The sequence below is a fragment of the Lycorma delicatula genome, chromosome 2 (assembly GCF_047948215.1).
Source record: "Lycorma delicatula isolate Av1 chromosome 2, ASM4794821v1, whole genome shotgun sequence".
Lineage (NCBI taxonomy): Eukaryota > Metazoa > Arthropoda > Insecta > Hemiptera > Fulgoridae > Lycorma > Lycorma delicatula.
The window spans coordinates 110593589-110615923 of NC_134456.1; the positions used below are offsets into that span (position 1 = coordinate 110593589).

Here is a 22335-nt window from a genome sequence, read left to right on the forward strand (position 1 = left end):
AACATTGCACTATCCCTTGCCAGGAACTGTCAGACATCCTTGATTTTATGTCAGTTCTAACTTTTTTACTACATACAGCATTGAAATTTTTACATATTTTTTTCACTATATTTTTTAAAAAATTGAAAAATTGTGTCAAGATTTGAGTGAAATACTTAAGCAGTTTTGTAGTACTATCAGTTCTATTGCTTGTGTATTGCATGATTAATATTTGTATTACTTGTGATTAATAATTCAACAATTTTTTTTATGCAAGTTGAATTATTTCATTTAAAATTCTGTATTTTACTGTTTATATTTCACAATTTTTTTTTCAGACCATCTTGTTGAAATCCGCACTGTAATTGAACGTATACGACCCATAGAAAATAAATTGAAGTATCAGATTGATAAATTGTTGAAGGTAGCAGCTACTGGTAAGACTGATGCCAATGATCCTGTACATTATCGTGCCAATCCTGGTAACATGGTCTCTTCTAATAATGTAAGTTAAGTTTTTCTGAATCTATTTATGACTAATAAAACCTACATATGAACACTCCAAAATAGTTAACTGAATATAAACTTACAAATCTGCAACAATTTTTTGAATTCATTATTAATTATAGAATTCTATAAAATCAGGTTATGCATTACCTGACTTAATAGATTCTTATAACAATGATAAATCCATGGATTTGAAAAGATTATTATATAAATTGATAGGTTTACATTAATATTGGAATATTAATATTAATCCCAGTATGTTCTGGGATGTTTTCTTTAATTAATTATAACATGTTCAATAAAATTCTGTATACATATCTTATAAAATATTAATTACTTTTGCAAGTGATTGTCATTATTGTAAGTGTAATCTTTATTATTAGTTAGTTGAACATGAAAGTATATTTTGTATTGAGTATATTTTAATGTCTTACCTTCATAATTTTTTATAACTGTACATTCACTTTAAACTTAATGGTGAATAATAAACCATGTATAGTTCAGTTTAATGTTTTAAAACAAGCAAATAACAGTTAAGAACAATAATATCTGGACAACCATAAACATCAGTTGACAATGATCTTGTTGCAAAAAAAATTTCTTCCACTATCAGAAAATATTATTAACAGACTAAAATTTCAGAAAAAATGGGAATGTTAAATTTTGAAGTGAAAACAAACACTTGTTTCCTGTTAGGAACTTTTGTGTATCAGTGGAACAATGAAGAAATTTTTTTTAAAGACATCCCAGCTGGAGATAAGACATGGGTGGAAGTTATAACATAAACCAAAGCATAATTATTACAAAAGTGGGAAAATCATTTTACTAAAAAGAAAATTGTTGTCACTCCAAAATCAAGGTCATGTTTATTGTCTTAGGTTCATGTTTTTCATCAGGAATTTGACTTACATGATCTAAAGACAAGAAAATATTTCACACTAATGCAAAGTTTAAGAGGGACAGTGAGAAAAGAGCAACAGGAGCCATGTGTAGCAATTTATTAGTGCTTCACTGCTTATAAAAGTTTCCTTAATAATGAACTTTCAGCTAAATATATACTACAGATTTTGTTTCTCCTTTATTGTGATCTGTGATATTTGCTTCTGCAGACTTTTCGTTTTTACAAATTAAAAGTTGATATTGAAAGCAGTTTTTTTTAAATAATTGAGATAATAATGAAATTTTTTTTTGCTTATAGAACCTACTCTGTGTTACATAAGCAAAATTCTAGAAAGCTTACAAACACTAAAAAAGTGATGTGTTGACATTGTAGGGAAATATTTGAAGGAGATAAGCCAGAATAACAGAAATGAATTACCAAATAAGTTTTTTCAAAATAAACTTTGGTTTATTTGTAGACAGCTCATTATTGAACACAAAAATTACAGAAGTGAAAGATTGAAGTATGTATAAAATAGAATCTAAGGTTGAAGATTAATGCAGAACAGAGATTAATAGAAGAATAGGATTAGATAAGGTAAATAACAAATGACCTTAAAGAAAACTTTTAATTTAGCTTATGTAAAATAAATAATGAGCTAAACATAAGATTCTAAAGAAACGTCTAAATAAACATGAATGTAAATTATGTGATGAGATTTATAACAATATTGCACAGATTACTATGATTAGACACTCATTTAGCCTACAATATTGGCTAGCACAAACATAAGAAGAAAATTAAATAAAGACACTTTCAGAGAACATTGAGGAAGGCTTGAGGAAGTGTAAAGAATCTACAACACATGAAAAAACTGTGCAAGAAAAGTTTTTCTTCAATAAAATCAAAAGGGAAAACTAAAAAAATAAAAAACAACATAGAATTTTAAAGATACTTGACAGAATTACAGCATTCGGGGGTATTTATACACAACAAAAGTTAATCTAATGTAAGTAAGAAAGAAAAACAAGAAATAGTCAAATCATAACATTAATGGTGGGGAGTAATTAAATAGGGTGGGGTGGATGGCTCCCATCCTGAAACTTATGTTTTTACTCTTGAATTCTCATTATTTAAAAATCTGGAAGTCTTCATAAAAAGAGACTCTAGTGGCATTGATCACATATTTTTAATTACTACGTAAAATTATTTTTACTCAAAAATTTGTTTTATTTCATTTAATTATTATTTTTACTGTACTGTCTCTTTAATGCAAAGAGCTTTAGTGAATTGTCCAGTACTAAAAGGAAAGTACACTTTCATTTATTTAATTTTTTAATATATGAACAAATATTATGTATAAAAGCATTTAACTTAACATTTTCATTCATCAACAACATATTTTTTTTTTAAATAACATTTTTCAGAATTATCACTTGACTATATAATAGACACTTTTGTAGTGTGGTTCACATATCATTCTTTAGAGCACCTCCACAAGAATTTCATTAATTACTAGCTGGATTTCATATTTCATCTCCAGAATTTGTGAGGTGCTAGTGCATTTAATACTTTAAATTCCCAGAGGAAGAAAATTTCAAAAGGTTTGGTGACCCAACTGTCCATATGCCATTCCTGTATAGGAGACAACATGGTTAGGAAAAGATCTTCAAACTGTTGTAAATTTGTGCACCCATATTATGGCCCATAGTTCCATTCTCTTAAAAAATTTTCTTATTTACTGGATTATGAGGGAATACAGGAACAAAAAGGTTTCTAACAAATAAGGAAAAAACACCTATTGTGGCAGTTTCATCCTTTCTTCATGTACAAAAGTGCAACTCCTAAGGAAGAGATTTATGTTGCTTAGTTGCTTTGTTTTATAAGTGGTGTGTGATATAATATTGCATGAAACCAGCAGAAGTTATGTTTATTAACAAAACCTGATTAATGAAAATTATCTTTATCACTCATCAGTATGTTGTTTACTTGTTTTTGGTTTTCATTAAGCATTAGACCTAGAAAGTTTTTAAAATTTTGTAATAGCCTATCACTCCACTATAGTATCCATAAATTGTGCAAACTGTTTATATATTACCAATTTTGTTATTTAATATAAATTGTTAATGGCTTCAAAATTTTACACCAAAAGTTTGAGTACACAGGCTGATGGAATAGGACAATTGCAATAAAAGTGAACAATATTAAGAGTTCACTCAGTTATAAGAATTCATACATGCATCATATGTTATATATGATATATATATATATATATATATATATATATATATATATTATATTATGATGTATGTATATATATTGTTAATGATGACGAAAATTTGCATCAGTTTTTAACAGGATTTCACAGTAAAACCATGTTGAACAGTATTCCATTATTCTGTTGAAGCCACATATTATTACAGTATTGCTGTCATATATATTACAGTACTACGTAACACCATTGTTAAAGAATGCCAAAATATAACAACATGCATTGTGTTAAATTTCACTGGAATGCATTTATGTTATAATGATTCACTGGAAATCTACTGTCCAATCCTAAAAATACTGAATCAAATGTACATGTACATACAGGATGTTCAACTTAAAAGAGACGCGATCACTTAGTTTTATCTATAAATAATAGTTTATTGGCAAACCTTACATAATAATTTACAGTAGGGTTATGAAATGTTGGTTGCATAATATCTTGGTAGATGGCAGCATACACAGTTTTCTCAAAAAACAAGGGTCCTATTATTCGTCACCTTGAAACAGCATTCCACCTTCCTATTTTTTGTGGGTGTAGGGGAAATTTAAAGAAAATGCAGGTTTTCAGTACCCCAGATCCGGTAGTTCTGTCTATTAACATATCCACCAAGGTGAAACCATGCTTCATCTGTGAAAAACACTTGATCTAAAATGTCAGTGTTATTTCTATTGAAATTCTTGAACCATTGACAGTAGTGAATCCTTTTAGCATAAACAGCATTAGTTAGTTCATGTAGAACCTGCATTCAGTACAAATAACATCCCAGCATTCTCTTCACAATAGTGTGGGCTGATCCTAGTGAAATTGTTATTTCCCTGGCCAAGTCTCCACAAAGATTTATGAGGAGATCTTGTAACTGCCACTTGAATGTCTGTACAACCTGTGTTGGGCAAGTTTCTGGTTCTAACACCAAACCTGTTTCACAGAATTTTTTTAACTAACTTCTAAATAACACTTTTCAGTAGTGCTTTTTTTCAAATTTCTTCCTGAACTTTCGCTGATGCACAACCTGGGATTTAATCTCTAAATAAGTTTCTATCATGAATACATGTTCTTCAATAGTTAGTAATCCATTTTAACAAACAACACCACACGATTACACCACCTTGTTCAAAAGTCAATGCTCAACACAGACTGATAATACTCAAATGTGCAAGCAATAAACAGCCCTCCCCACCACAGCTTCAGTTGTACCAACATCTTCCACATTATTTTCTTGTGCTGTGTGTCATCATGTGAAGATATTTTCTGCTGTGTGGAATTATTTCAGTTGAGAATTGGGTTTTCTTTATATTTTAAAAGTATGCTCGTCTAATTTTTTTAGGTTTTGTCAAGTTAGTTATGTATTGTGTTTATGTTCTGTGGTAGATTGTAAGTTGGAATTAAATTTGTTTATAGTCAACTTTAACGCAGAAGCACAATTTTGCAATTTTGAGAAATGGGGTCATTTTACCTGGAAAAAAAATTTTATATATATAATATCTTTAGTAACCACTTGCCATTTTGAAGTAACCAATTTAGTAACCACTTGCCATATTTCATTGAAATGTTATAAAAGATATTGATAGACTTGACATAATTAGTTATTTTTATCTTTAAATTGATTAAGAAAAATAGTATATAAATTTTCAATAGATTTTTACTGTATTTCAGGGAGATGATGACAATTCTGATAAAAATGATGATAGTAGTGATGAAGAAGAAAAGCATCATGGTGATAATTCAATCACTAAAGATGGTGAAAAATCCAAAGATAGGGATAACAAATCAAAAGCTGGCATTTATGTACCCCCAAAGCTAGCACCAGTTCATTATGGTAATACATGTACTGTACTTGTACAGTATCTATTTAACCCTTTTTTTTGTATTATATAATTTTTTTTTTATTTATGTTAGAAACTTTATCTTGAACTAGGTATAGGAGAAGCAGTCACTCATATTTAGACTACTAGATAAAATAGTTGTGATTTATAATGGACTGCTTTCAGCAAACTAAATGTTTGTTTGTAAGATTAATCATCTGAACAGAAGTGTGGTCATGGATAAAAACACATTACTGGTTGTAATTGTGAAAAAAATTAAAACATTTTTTTTTATATTTATTTTTTTGCTTGATTATTGATGAAGAAGACAGCAGTGAACACATGTCAGATTATTTACCAGACAAAAGTAAAAATCGATATACTAGTAATAATAGTAAATGTGTACAACACTCTGGAAAATAAAATGAACTTTTTTACTTTTAGTATTAGTATTATAGATCCTATTAATATGCCACCACAAACCCTCTCCCTGTATTTCAGAAATATTCTAAAATACAGTATATTTCAGTATTTATTACATACTGAAATTTTAGATAGGTTAAAAATGTTCTATAAAATGTACATCTAGAATTTTAAAATATCTCCTTATATTGCTTCAATTTAATTCTTGTTTTTATTTTATTTTTTATTTTCTCAATTCTAACAGGCTAGATATTACATTTACGTAGTTCTTAAAATAAGAATTCAAGATAATTAAAAAGAAATTTTTGTGTGAAAAATAACAACTACTTAGAGAATCAGTTCCCCAAGTATCATTTCTGCACCTGACCAAATAACTAATGAGTGGTAAAAATTGATATTAATAAATAAGACTACAGTTAAGAATTATATGTATATGTATAATAATGATTAATATAATTGCTCCTGTTATTAATCTTATTTCACCCTTGATATCAATTGCATTGTTAAATTGTATTATTTCAGTGTTTGGTGATTTCCAAATATTTATTGTAAGAATTTTAAATTTTTTAAATGATTTTGCACAAAATAGTTGTATGCAATTAAATAAATAATTAAGCTGAGAAGGTTTAATTAGGCTGAGGATTTTTTTTTTCTTTAAAAAAATTACAATTATGATTGATATAATATTTATACTAAAAAAATAAGAATTCATGATACAAATTGGGGTACATTCTTTTTCAAAATAAGTTAATTAAGTTAAAAAAAAATGTTTGTTTGTTGACCTTAAATGGTTAATTTTTTATAGATGGAGATTTTGCAGAGTCTTCAAAGAAGGAAAGATTATTAGAGAGAGCACGCAGGCGTGCATTAAACAGCTCTGTTGTACAAGAGCTACGAGAAGAATATTTAGATGTACCAACTGAGTTTGTTCAGTCAACTGGATATAAACCAAAAATTTCTAAATTTGCAAAAGAGAAGCAGGAGTAAGTACATTATTATTTTATTAACACTTTTTGTTTTAAAGTGTTTATTGTAAATTCATTAACAATAAATACTTAATGCTTTTTTAATCCTACATATATGACTCATCTAAACGCATCACTCGTCTCATCTAAACATTCAATAATTTGTTCCGATGTAAGATTACGCGACGTGCTTGACCCGGCCATTTTCAATTACTAACAGCTGACGCAACTGACTGAAAGAAGAACGTTCAACTTCGTAGAACAATATCGTATTTCATCACCGATATGCAATCCTACACAGTTATAAAAACATGGAGGGGAAGAACGAAGCCTCGTGATAACACAGAGCCAGTTGTTCAAATAAACATTACGAGATGGGCATGTTTGGAAGTTTTGAAGCAAGCACTGCGCGCTGCAAGAATGTCACGTCCACCCGCCGATACATACAACTTAACATGTGCGTGACATTCATGTGCTCCCTGCCTGAAGGTTAATCATGATTCTAATGAAAACACTAATTAATTAACATGTACATTATTAAAAATTAATATAATATGATATAATATATAAAGGATATCCTTTCTAAATATGTTCTAATCTATATAAATATGTGATAATCTATATACTAAATAAACATTGAACAGACTGCATTGAATTTATTTAGGGATATAAATGATCCAGCACCGTAAAGATTCAAAATAATTCTTAATTAAATTAAGATTCAGAATAAGATGTGCCTTATTCTTATTAATTAATAATAAGAATAAGGCACAGTTATTCAAACATTTTTTGTGGTCCTCCAAGCCATGGATCATGTGAAGGTTTGGTTTATTGTGGCATTCTTCAATTCACAGACAATGCAGGTTATATTTTACAAACCTTCAATGTTATTCAAATGGAAAACAACTTATTTCTTCATTACCATTAAGTAATTTCACTTAATTATTTCTTATTTAATTCATGTTTTATATTTAACATTGTTTAATTAAATTATTAATTTTATAATGAATAAAGAACAATTAATAAAACAGAGAGGATCAATTAAATCCTCTACAACAAGAATCTGTACATTCATTATAAAATATAATATCATGAAAAATATAATATCTCTCAAGTTGATATAATCATGGCTTGCAAATAAAACTAAGAAACCTTCTTGAGTTGCAAGGCAAATATGACGCCATTAAAACGCAACTTGAAATGGAAGAAGATTGAGGATATTTGTTTAGACTGTGTACAAGTTGAAAACGACTTTGCAGTATTGAATGTAACTTGCAGTGTTTGATAAATAATATCAAGCAAAAGGCAATTAATTGATCAAGAAGTCAATGTAGTTACAGCAACTAAACAAACTACAACCAATTAATTTCCCATTTTTCAGAGGTAATGTTCTTGATTGGCAACATGATTATAATTTATTTAGCGATTTAGTCATAGTAGAAATTTAAGTAATTTAGAAAAACTACGTTTCTAAGAGTACATTCTTCCTTGAAGGACGAAGCCATAACTATTATTAAAAATGTATCTATCACGAATAAAAATTATATAATTGCACTAGATCTATTAAAAAGGCGATTTGACAAAAAGTATTTAATTGCTGCATCTCATAATACAGATAATACTTTAAAAATAAATTATATAAAAGGAGAGTTTGGATAATTTATCCAAATTTATTATCAAAGTAACTTCAAGTGTGAATGTTCTTGAAACAGTGTATATTCCAATCAATACATATGAATTTTTTGTTGTTAACATCAAAGTTAGATTATAATACCTCCAGATTATAGAAAGAGAAACTCTCAAATCAAATTTCCCACTTAAAGATTCCTCAAATCTAGAAGACAGATACTTGAAAATATTAATGCAAATAGATAAAACCAAGACATCTTAAGTAATAATTCGACGGGCCAATGACACAACGATGGAACTAAATCTTAAACTAGATGTTTTAACATAAACAAGCAGTATAAGCAACTAATTTTAGCTGTTATTCAAAATTTAATTATAAGTAATGTCTAATTTGTAATTCTAATCATTATTTACATTGTTGTAAGGAGTTTTTAAATTTATCTGTTGATGAACAGAAAGTATTTTTGGAATATATCAATTGTAAGTAATGGTCATTCTGTTAACAAATATTATTCTAGTAATGTATATGAGATTTGTTCTCAGAAACATTATACTCTTATTCATATAAATAATATTAATTCTAATTTAAAAGACAATAAGTCTGAAATGATAGTCATTCATCATTTAAATTGGAGACATTCAAAAACATAATTTTATCTACCACAATATGTGGTTACCAATGATGTACATGGTAATATTCATACATGTCTAGTATTATTAGATTCTGGCAGTCAAGCAAATTTTTGTACCCATAAATTCGCACAAAGGTTTCATTTATGAGAAATTATATTCCCATTTTAGAAATAAATAATATACTTCCTCATTCTGAATAGTGTTGTATTGACATTACATTCTTTATATATTCATTCAGATTGCAATGTGCTGTTTTAACAGAAATAACAGATAGCCTAACGATATATACCCTGATATTTCACATCTTGATTTGCCTCATAATCTGTCTTATGCAGATCCTGAATTTAACATTACAAATGAAATTAACATCCTCGTTGGAACTCAATTTTATTTTACCTAGGAAATTTATTCAAAACTTTAAATATATCCTGTTCTCCAAGAAACCAAATTGGGATACATTCTCAGTGGTTGTTTTCCTGTTAACTCTAAGGGCAATATACCATTGCATCTTTTATTTCTCTTAAAGTTGTACAAATCTTTCAACTGAACCTGAGAACTTTGGTAAGATCGAAGTGATTAATAATGATATTACATTTAATGAAAGTTCTATATGAGAAAAGCATTTTCAACTCAATTTTACTCAAAAGAGTCAAGCCAGATTCGTAGTGTCATTACCATGTAAATCCGATAAATATAAAGCGAGGAGATTCTTTCGTAAATGCAAAGAAAAAACTTTTATTGTTGGAAAGAAGGCTAAACAATAATCTTAAACATGACTATTCCACTTTCATACAAGAATATTTAGATTTGGGTCACATTTTATTGCGTAACTCATTACTCATATCTATTTATTAATAGACAGATCAAATGTGTGTTACTTACCCCACCATCCAGTATTTAAGTCAACTGACAACTAAACTTCGACAGATACTAATTAAATCTAGTGAATCTAATTCACAACTAATCTAACATAATAACATAACTAATCTAATTCTAATTTACAACTGATTTTCTGGCATGATTCTCGAAATCAGGAAATAAAACAGTATGTCCTACAAACCGTAACTAATATTTAGTCACAAGATGTCTCATTCAGATATCAATTGAAAATGAAAATAATTTTCCACAAGTTTCTAAAGTCATTAAAAATGATTTGTATGTTATGATCTTATTACAGGTTCAGATAACCTAAATGAAGTTATTCAACTAAAAGACAATATCTCCAAATTATTACAACAGTATGGTTTTTCACTTCATATATGGTTTTCTAATATTGCATCATTTCTATGTCTAATCGTAGTTCATCCATACCATCTAAGCAAGAATATAACATACTTACTGTAGGAGTTCTATGGAACAATTCATACACACTAAATTTCCAAATTACTCATTCCAATAATCCTAAAATTTATACCAAAAGGAATATTTTGTCCATCATAGCAGGTGTCTATGATCCTTTAGGACTTATTGTATTTTTATACAAACAGTTTATGCAGTCATTGACAACTCAAAATTGATTGGGATGAAATATTACCAAAAACTTTAGTAATAAAATAGTTTTCATTGTATAATTACCATAAAGGGGTATGGTTGTTGATTTTATATATGAACCTTATTCACCAACCATATAATTAATTTAATCTACTATGTTCTAGATCAAAACTAGAACCCCCTTAAAACAAATAACATTACCCAGGTGGCTTGCATAGTGCCCCAATTACGATTCGTCATGGCGGGCAGAGATCTAAAGCATTGAATAAAGCTTATATACCGCTTTATATATGACTAGCTACTAAGGCTACTCATTTAGTTAGTTTGTGATTTGACTTCACAGTTGTTTATTTTCATTTCACGCAGGGGTATACCTGCTCAAATTTTTTCTGACAATGGTGCTAGCTTTCATTCTGCTAAAAATATACTGTACAACTTGTACCAACTTTTAAATTCAAATTTATAACAAACATTCAAGCTTTTTTAACTACACAAGAAATTACTTGGTCATTTATTCCTTCTTCATCTCCCCATTTTGGAGGTTTATGGGAAAACGCAATCAAAAATGACAAATATCATATTTGTAATGTAATAGGAAAAACAATCCTCAACTTTGAGGAATTTTATACAGTTTTGACACAAATTGAGGCTTGTCTCAACTCTCACCTTTTTTTTGCTATTTCCATATACCATAGAGATCCAGTACCACTTTTACCAGGACACTTTCTTATTGAATATCCTCTCATGTCTTTGCCTGAACCCACTTATTAAAAGGTTGAAATTACATGCTTAGGCCGTTGGGTACTACTCCAAAAATTTATACAATCTATTTGGAGGTGATGGTCAAAGGATAGACTTACATTACCTACAACAACGCCAACCCTTCATGTAATCTTTTTGTTGGAGATTTAGTTCTGATCACTAATGAAAGTACTTTACTCATGCAATGGAAGCACGGAGTTGTAACCCAGGTTTATCGGAGTTCTGACACCCTAGTCAGAGTTGTTGAAAAAGGCCTGTACATAAATTATGTATTTTACAAATTTCTAAGGATTAACATAAATCATATTATTTAAATAAACAATTAGATAATTTAAATTATGATATTTTTTAAGATATCTTTGATTAATTTAATATTTAAACACTATATTATTATTGTGATTTCATTTATAATTGTATTCTCATAATATGATTTAATCTATTGAGTAATATATTGTTGTTACAAGCTAAAATTCATGTTGACCTCCATGGCACGAGTGGTAGCATCTCAGCCTTTCATTCAGAGGTCCCAGGTTCGAATCCCAGTCAAGCATGGCATTTTCACACACTACAAAATTTTCATTCATCTCATCCTCTGAAGCAATACCTAACAGTGGTCCTGGAGGTTAAAAAAATAAATGCTAAAATGCATATTAATGTAATTATTACATCACGTTCATATTGCTCTACAATTCCTAAACGATTTACAGACTAGCTATTATACTACATACATATACAACATATACGTACACAATGTTTGCCTTGTTGTGGATTAAACATCCCAAATGGAATAGATTTCCCAATATTTATATATTGTTCATTTATTATAGTGGAATAGATATCCCATTGTTTATTTATTAGATGCAATATTTATGCATTTTGTAGATGTAAATCTTTATTGGAATGAGATGCTTGCCAATGAATACACCTACACGTCATAAGAACTCACAAACAGCATTCTAAAGAAATCCTAAAGCTCTATATGATTTTACTTATAGTTAGCAATCGATATACGTTAACCAATATATATGTAAATCTTCATTGGAATGAGATGCTCATCAATGCTACATGTCATAAGGACTCAGGAACAATATTCTAAAGAAATCCTAAATCTGTATGATTTTAGGTGCAATAAGCAAGCGGTATATATTACCTGATTTACTCGTAAAGACTATTGTTTGATCAAGTTATACATGCACTTAACAGATTACAAGAAAAATATGGTTGATAAAGCAACTTTTATCTGAGCTCTATGATTGTTATTTATTATTACTCATTATTATGTTATATGCAAACAAGTATGAATATAATTTAAAACTATGTATAGATTCAATAATTCAACTATATTTAATTTTTAAGCGATACGTACACTTAAACTTTCTGTTTTCATGTTACATTGTATTGTTATAAGTTTTATTGAGATTGCAAAATAGATTTTGTATATTATTTTCATGTTATTAGCTGTAACCTTTGTTTCATGTTATCACTAGTAATATTTCAATACAACATTATAAAGGAAAAAATTCTTGGATTTTCAATGGGCAGTTACATTCAGTTTCATGTTTCATTACCTCCTTACTGATGGTAAACATACTAATTGTCTCTTCTTCTTATTTTATAAAAGCACATAAATTTGTTATTCCAGTTGACAAGTTCACCAGCCGATTTTTATGATGTATTACTTTTTATTTATTGCATTGTTAGTTTAAATTATTCTTTCATATGTGTAAGTGTAATTTAACTATTAACAAATATGAATATATTAATCATGATTCTAATGAAAACACTAACTAACATGTACACTATTAAAACTTAATATGTGATATAAAGTGTAAAGGACATCCTATCTAAATGTGATGATAATCTATATACTAAATAAACATATATTGAACAGACTAACAATTAATTTATTTAGAAATATAAATGATCCAGCACCACAAATGTTCAGCTTAATTAAAGGTGTAATAAGGTATAGTTATTTGAAGACTACCTATGCTGTCTTTTCAGATTTTCTTGCTAAGTGACATAGCACATTTCTATAAAACACTTATTTGTTTATTTATGGCTTCATTGTTTTGTTATTTTTCACTCATACATTTTATAAATGTAATGAAATAAATTTATATTTTATAGATTGAAAAAAGCATTAAATAATGCGAGACTGGTTAAATTAACGGAAATATTAACAAATCTGAAATTTATGAAATATTTAGGTAATGAAATAATATTTCAATCATACATGTTGTTATATCTTAAAAGAAGGATTGATTAAAAACAGTGCTAGAAGGATGAGTAGAAGTGTAAGAGACCAGAAAAGAGTAAAAATTATGCATGGTTTAAAAGGAAATGTGAGCTATCAAGAACTCGAAAAGTTCAGCTGGATTTGCCTTAGTCCTGATTATCATAAAATACAGTAAATGTATTTTAGAATGTTCTTTTGAATTAAAAAGAATTTTCTTTTTAGTTAGGTAATTATACTTTACTTAACATTTATCTTCTTTTGAATTATTAAATATTAAGCATATAAATTACCGAAACAGAAAGTGGAAATATTTAAATTAACCAAATATCTATCTGAAATACGTTATTTAATAACATTATTGGGAGAATTAATAACATAGGTGAATTAGTGTCAAAAATAGAAAAACAAAAAATAAGATTTTTAAATTATTTGAAAAATGGAAAAATTTATTCTTGTATATTTAAGAAACTTGCTAATAAAACACTAAATTTCAATACCCACATGTATATTATATCTTTGTGTATAAAAAAAATCCTACCTTTAGTAAATTTGAATAATAAATAATTAACTCAAGTATGGTGGTACAAATTTTGTACCACTAATTTTTTGTGAATGTTATATGGTAGTACAGATAGTGTACCACATATTTAAATTGTTGTAAATGGAGTGCGGTGGATAATTTTTTGTACCAGATGAAATTGAAATGTTCCTACATTGTTTTTTTCTACCACCAGGGTTCCTTTTTCAGAAATTGTCTGTTCTTCGTTTATATCTGATAATACTACTACTAATCTCCACATGATTGGCTTTGTTTGCATTTCATTAGAATAATTACTGTTATATCTGTAAATAGTATGGCATTTTCTATTAATTTCTAAAGTTATTCTTATATTTTTTAACAATACATTAATGTTACAATCTTTTTTAAAAATATTAAAGAACATGAAATTTTATGTAAAATTGCAGGATCCAAAATGTGTACTACGATACCGCTACATCATTTTTTTTACATAAACTTTTTGAGATCCTAAATAAAATCCACACAATATTCTAATTATAAATACTAAAATAGTCAAAGAAAAAACAAAAATTTACTCTATTAAAACTTTAAAGCTTATAATTGTCAGTTAGAAAATTTTCAGTTACAGCGCTCTTATAATAATTAGGAAAATAAATAAGCTGAACCAAATATCAATTTTACTTTTTTTAATTTCATTTTTGAACTGTTGAATCAATGACTGAAGAAATAAAATTTAAAAGCCACAGGATTTATTTTGATAATTATTTTACAAGCCCAGCTTTACTTACTGATTTGAAAAACAATGGTATGGTTTTTATGCTTGTGGTACAGTTAACCCAAACCACAAGAATCTTTCAGCATTGAGAAGTGAGTTGTCCATGAAATGAGTAGACAACAATTGGGCTACAAGAAGTCATGGGTTGGCCATGGTAAAATGGAAAGATAATAAAGCAGTACATTTACTTTCAAATTATCATAATGCAGAAGAAATAAAACAAACGAAGCAGAATCTGAAAGATGGAACTCAAGTTATTTATTAATTGTCCAGTAGTGTTAATTGATTATAATCAAAATATGAACTTTGTTGAAAAATTCAACCAAATAAAGGGAACATACAAAATAGATCGAAAGAGTAAAAAGTGGTACCAATCATCTCTATTGGTATCTAATAGACGCTAGAATTGTAAATGCATTTGTTTCTGTAAAGAACTTCAGAAAAGAAATATAAAGAAGTTTGATGACAACTGCTGTTGTTGTAAGTAGGAAAACTCTTTCAATAGGGAAACGATTTTATCAAAATAAGTCTAGTCCATCAGTACGAATAAAAAATAAAAAACTGTATGTTCTGGAAAATATAAGAAAGGAAAGTTCTGCACATTAGCTGGTAAGATCTGCAAGAAGAAGGTGTGCAAGGTGCAGTATAAAGGAAAATCAAGTGTGATCTATTTGAATGTCTTGTATATGTAATGTATCACTTTGCTTAGGGTAGGGTAAAACATGCTTCCAAGATTATGATAGTACTTGAAGTACAGTGGTAAAAACATTTCCTCTTGTAAATATTAGTACTTATTATTGTAAAACATATGTTAGTAAGAGTAATATATAATATAATAGTAATATAATAAAATTAGCAATATTACTTATATAGTTAGTAGTAATAGTAACTTATATAGTATTATATAAGTATGATATTAGTAATTTTACTTAAGTTAGTTATTATTGTCAATGTTGTAATCATATTATTTGAAGTACAGTGGTACAAAAAAGTGTACCACCACTTGTAAATATGAGTTTTTGCTAGAAATAAGTTTTATAAATGTCTATAGCGTATATAGTTTATAAGATATAAATGAACTATATATCAAAATTTTTTAGTAATATTTATTTCTATACCTATAGAGTAAAAATATTTTTGCTCTGTACCTGAAAGTTAAATGACATAAAAATTATCAATTCTTGAAACATTTCTTAACCATGACTAAATACATATTACTGCCTAATTAATTCTTCTTTTATGTTTCCAGTTATGAAGAAACATTTTTTACAAGGCTATCGTCATCAAAACAAGAAAAGCATAAAACCAGAAGCATACTTAAAAGCAGTTTGGATGGTTTGACTTCTTTTGAAGATATCAGTGTACTAGATCCTTCTTCAAATTATATGCCATCGAAAAAAAGAAAGGCAAAACCAACAGGCATTAAAAAGAAAGGTTAGTTGTAGTATGAAATACAAGGGTCAGTCAAATAAACCAGACTTTGATTATAACATATACTAGTTCAGAATAAAAATACAAAACATATTTATTGGTTTTTTTTTTATATAGTCTCCGTGAAGTTCTATACATTTTCCGAAAATGTGGAGAACTTGCAGATTCCTTCTTCATAAAAAGTATGAGGACTTGTCACAAACCAATTGGGCACTAACTCCTCTACTTAATTTTAATTCTGATATTTATGAAGTACCAACTTCAATTGCCCAAACAAAAAGAAATTGAAGAAAAATAAATTTAAACAGTATATGGGATGTACTAGGATTTTAAGGTAAATTTTTTCCAGTTTATCCCAAATGCTAACCATTGTCTGAGGCCTGACATTGTTGTGAAGAAGAATTACATCTCAGATTAGCTGTAGGCTCCATATCTTCCTCAATGTAGGCTTTTCTTTTATCCTCAATTTGGCCGGGCCATCAAGACTGGCTGCGATAGGGTCCTACAGCGGCCACAGCCAATGGACAGACCCTTAAGTAGTGGCCAGTCCGCTGATCAGAGAATGCCTGGAGCCATCATGACCCCTGCTTTCGGGAGGCCATCTGTTGATCACAGGTGGCAGCCCAGGAAAAGGTGTTGGTCTTCTGACCTGAGCGTGCTACAGACAGTGAGATCTGCATATAGAAGGTACCAGCATAACCCCGTAACAGGGAATATTGTGTATGACGTGCTCGCTGAGGGCCTTGTGTCTACCAGCATGTGATGTGATGGCATGAACGTAGTGAATACGTTCATGCCATCTCAGGGTGGCCAACTCAGGCCACCCTGGAACTTAAGATCAAGGGGAAAATTGGCCACTCATAAATAGCGAGCCTATGTAACGTGAGCTGCATTGTCTGACCATGTGGGTGTTTCTTGATGCCATTGCTTTGTTCAACCGACATCAGTAGTTTATTTAAAGGAACCTTACTTCTACTTCGCTGCTGTGGGAAGCTACCTGAGAGTTATGGCTGACCATCAGCCAATTAAAGCTCCTAGCACTTTAATATTGGTGGACAGGTACTTGCTGGCATTCAGCAACCTAAGCGTGGCAGTGAATGCTGTCTTGATGAGATAAATTTAATTTATTGAATGTCATATATATTTTAGTAGTTGACAGGGTGCGCCTACCCATTTTAGAATATTTGATAAGTGAGTGGTGATACATGAATCAAGTAGTGTGTGACATCATGCTTAGTTTGCTCACGCAATTAGATTAGCTCTAGGAGCTACTTAGGACACTGGTTGCTAAACTGATTTGAGGCTCAGTAGCCGTTTATGGCACAGACATTAGATTTTATGCTTTAGGGCGACTGAATGGGATGGTGGCGGGAAAAATGCCATGTAATTAAAAAAAAAAACATTTCCTTTAATCCTGTACACCTTATCAGTCCCGAAAGATAGTTGCATTTTATTCTTTATAAGGGCAAGGCTTTTCACTCTTGCACCACTCTACACTTGCTGACTTCAACTGTTGTAGAGTGATGGACCTATGTATCATCACAGGTGAAAATTCAGTGTAAAATATTATTTCTCTTGTTAAAATAGGTTCAGGAGCCTTTGGCAAATTTTGGGTAAGAAGTCTTTGAATACACAGAAGGTCCACTTCCACATAACAGAATCGACTTTGTGGAACCAAGGTGAGAATGGAATGGGCACTTCCATGAGTGATAACCACTTCTGAAATAATTTCATCTACCAGGAAATATTTTTATACTGATCATCATCTTCAATAAGATCATGGATCAATTGAATGTTTTCATCTATGGAGACACAAATAAGGCGGCTGAAGTGCCCATCCCTCCACTATATCTCCACTATCAGTACTTACTCGCACCAACCCTTATTTGTGTACAAGCCAAGAACATAAATATCCAGTTTATATATTTGACTGATTTCATAATAAATAATTAGTATTATGTTAATGCTACCATTTGAACTTACTAACATGTTTATCATGTAGCATAGACTTTTTATTTTTTTTAAGTGATTGGTAATTGATTTTTCTGTTTAAAGTGTTTTAATTAACATAACTATAATTCTTAATAATCTTTATATTTTGGCTTGTTATATTCATTTCATACTCTTAATTTTCTTTCATACTCTGTAACAATGTCTTTTCTATGTATCCTTTTTTTTTACTGATTTATATATATTTTTAGCCTTTGACACCACCTGCAATAATTTATCATTACTTATATTTACTCTCCCATTATTAATAATCATATTTTTTCATGACCATGGATATTTTTTCTGCTGATGCTCATCCCCATCTTTTTCTTCTTCTTTATCTGTTCTCTTTATCTTAGTTTTTATATCCAGCAGTGAATCATATATTGTTTTTATATGTTCTCTATATTAACTAATCTATCATTTCTATGTCCATTCCTCATAATTTTTACTTCCCATCTTTCATTCCAACATTCTTTTTGTTACACTTTCCTTTTCCTTCCAACTCAGTTGACCAAACCCATCTTTATCTACAAATCTTGGCTCTCTTTTCTATACCAAAAACTTCTGTACAATGTCATTACTAATTCTGTCCTGCTTTCCCATTATATGTTTCTAAAACTTAATTTTAAGCCTGGATCCTGCTTTTATGCCTTCCTGTTCTTTACATCTCTGCTCAAAAAGAAAAAAAGACATGGATGAAGTTCAGTACTCTTCTTGCACTTCAGAAACCTCATTACATACTAGATCTCTTGCACTTTGTAATTAGAAAATTAGCGTTTTTTGTACTCTTTCTAATTTTCTACCCTTAAAGTGTTTCTCAAACACCTTATCCCTCTCTTCTCTATTTACTTTCTATTCAGAAATATCATACAGCAAGTGAACAATATTTGTACTGTACTCTCTATTCAGAAATACATACAGCAAGTTGGTAGAATTATTGTGTAACAGTTTGTGAAAGAAAATCAATTTTTGGTTAACGGAATCACTTATTATTAAGTTTCTAAGAACAACAACCTTATTGCCAATGACAATAAGGTCTATATTCAAGTGCTTGTAATACAAGCATTAACAGGACAAGTTCAGTAGAGAATTATTCAAAGCCCTGATTATTGCTTATAAGGGGAAATCCTTTCTTCTCTTGTAACTCCTGTTTCCCTTATCCTATCCCTAATCCCCTAGTTCTATCCAAACCGGGTCCCTCCAGACCCCTGACCCCTTTTTCTCCAAATTTTGAACCCTTTTTGGGGATACATTTTTGGATCCCCAAAAAAATGTTGACCCCTAAAACTTTTGATCACTTTTTTGAAATTATACATTTTACCCCCCCCCCAACCTCTGGGATCTCCCCCCCCCAAAATTGGTTGAGTGGGTATTCACATTAAAAGGAATTGGGCCCACAACACAACGGTGATATCCTTTTTCAGATTCCTTTGTACCCAAACAGAGGGGCAGTGACAGCGAGACTTGAGGATGATAATGGAAGAAGATATTCCAGGTGTAGAACTTATTTCGGTGGTAACAAGGAGTTGCCTCTTGATATGATACAAAAAGTGCAGCAAGTTACAAGTTTGACCACTGAATAAGGGGACATCTGTTATTTTATGTTGAATACACCATTATAAGAAGAGAAGAGAAGAGAAGGTCAGGGTGGTGATACTTGAAGACAGGAAAACGTCACAGGAGAAAACGACACTGGATTAGGAAATCTACCCTGCGGTTGTCAAAAGCAGAACAGCGGTTAGGGCTGCAGGTCAAACATACACAGATCTTCTCAGAACAACAAAAGAGAAGGTTAACAGGGATGAGGTAGGTGATGTCCTGTTCTCTGAGGAAAGGATCAAATAAAGAGTTGTGTATTTGGGGGTCCAAGGGCATAATAAAGCAGAAGAGCTAAATATGGAAGAAAAGCTAAAGAGCAGCAAATAACAGATGCAGTCGCACAAATTATTGCTGGAGAGAAGGTTTTTAAGGTGCCCTCCATTCATTCTGGGTTTGGGGAGATGAAAAACGCCACTTGTTATTGAGCTATGGTGCTGCTAAAAAGCTGATTAAACAACGAAAAAGGATTGGGTGGGTACATTGCCATGCCAATGTATGAGAGGATGAAGACCATTGTTATCGGTGCTGGGGAGCAGGTCATGTCTCGGCCACCTGAACCAGAGTGGATAAGCATAATAACTGCGGGAAGCCCAGGTATCATTGGACCCAATGTCTAGATCCTACAGTAGTCTGTGCTATGTGGGAAGGGAGACCACAAGACATAAAAGTGTAAGACCCAGAAATGAAATTTCTTCAAATTAATACTGGCAGAAGCAGAAGGTCATAGAACCTCTGCTGGGAAGTGGCTTTTAATAATGTAGATGTGATATTCCTTTCTGAACTAAACATAAAGGCTCTAAACTTCTGGTTCTTGATGGACAGTCCCAGGGAGCGGTGATTGGTTTTCTGTCTGCAAGAATTCTGACGGTGGCAATCGAAGTCTGTGATAGATATGTATGGGCTGATTTGAGACCCTTGGGGAGATTTAGGATTGAAGAAGGCTGAGATCCGGAAATGATGCAATAAAAACGTCCTAAGACCAGATGAAGAACAGGACCGGAGAGCGCAGGGGTGATGACAGCTTTCTACGGAGCCATCGTTTGTCTGCACATAATGCGGATGATGAGGCACAGGGACTCTTGACCCCCTGAGATCATGCTATACTTAGTTGCTGATCTGACCTCGTGTGGGGAGGAACGTTGAATTAGGAGATTTAATGGGTCGGGTGCAGGCACACATAGGCTTTAAATAACTTCTAGCCAAACCCATGCAAGCCCAACACTCCTCCACTTGTTGTAGGAAGTACATAAATGGTATTTCTTTGCAACACTGACAACAAAAAAATAAAAGATTATTGTACATTGAGTAGCATTGTAGTATAAGACTTAACTATATATAGGAAATTAAAACAAAATTTACTTCAGTAAAGGAAGATTCTAATTAAAAATAAAAGAACTGTTCTGTGGTCATCTAGAAAAGAGTTAAGGAAGATGTTGGCAAAATGTTTTTCTGGAATGAAAGCATGGATTCTAAGAAAAGGAGATGAAAAAACTGGAAGCACTGAATATGCATGGAAAGAAATGAGTGAGGATAAAGTGAGGAAGAAAGAAATGCTGAACAGAATTAAAGCAAGGGGAAAAATAGTTGATAAAATATTGAAAAGAAACTAAAGAGAAAACCGTCTAAGAAGAAAAAGTATATTTATAGAGCCCTCTAGAGAGATATGTTGCAGACATTTCAGATAACAGATCATGTCAGATTGGGAAGGATATGTAAGCAGAAGAAATATTAGTGGAGGATTGATTGACTTGGATGCTTGCTCAGAAACAATCATGTTTTCATTTACTTATTTTCAGTCTACATGCTTGCATCAGATTTTGCATGAATCTTAGTAAACTTGTTACCGAGGCTTCTGAAATTATGCTTTTTACATTTTTCCCAGGAATTTTCTGATAATATTTTGTATACATGCCATAAACAAATAATCAACATTTCATAATTTAACAGAATATTACACTAGCATGCAACACACACTATGCAAGATTCATTTATCAGTCTTAAAATTAAAAATTATTTTATGTAATAAATATTTTACAAGCTTTAATTGCAATTAATTACCTACGTAAGTAAGTAATAACAATAACAATTCATAATTAATTTATACTTTATTTCATTGCCTGAGAATGAAATAAAAAATTCCTTTATTGTATGTCATTTATATACATTACTTTTTACATGAATATTTTAATATGGATATTTGTTCTAGGTTTCAAGAACAAAAAGAAAAGATTCCATTAGATATAATTATACTGAATTAAATACACTGAAAAGTATAAATGATGGATTGCAAGCTGTTTGGTTAAAGCAAGTCTGGACAGAAGAAAATGTTGTCATATTCCATTTATTTTACCATATATATATTGTTTTAATAAATGTATGTAAATTTAAGAGTGGAATATGTTTTCATAAATTCTTTAATAAACTTGTATAGAGAAA

General features: G+C 30.3%; 1 protein-coding gene across 1 annotated transcript in view; it reads left to right on the forward strand.

The window, feature by feature from the left end:
* Positions 1-22335, forward strand: part of LOC142319120 (neuroguidin) — a 31866-nt gene extending 9531 nt beyond the window's left edge. Inside the window, exons 4-8 of the mRNA XM_075356048.1 lie at positions 318-484; positions 5292-5454; positions 6669-6846; positions 16127-16311; positions 22106-22335. Coding sequence (XP_075212163.1) covers positions 318-484; positions 5292-5454; positions 6669-6846; positions 16127-16311; positions 22106-22137 — 725 coding nt within the window. The 3' untranslated portion in view covers positions 22138-22335. The remainder of the gene's footprint in view (positions 1-317; positions 485-5291; positions 5455-6668; positions 6847-16126; positions 16312-22105) is intronic.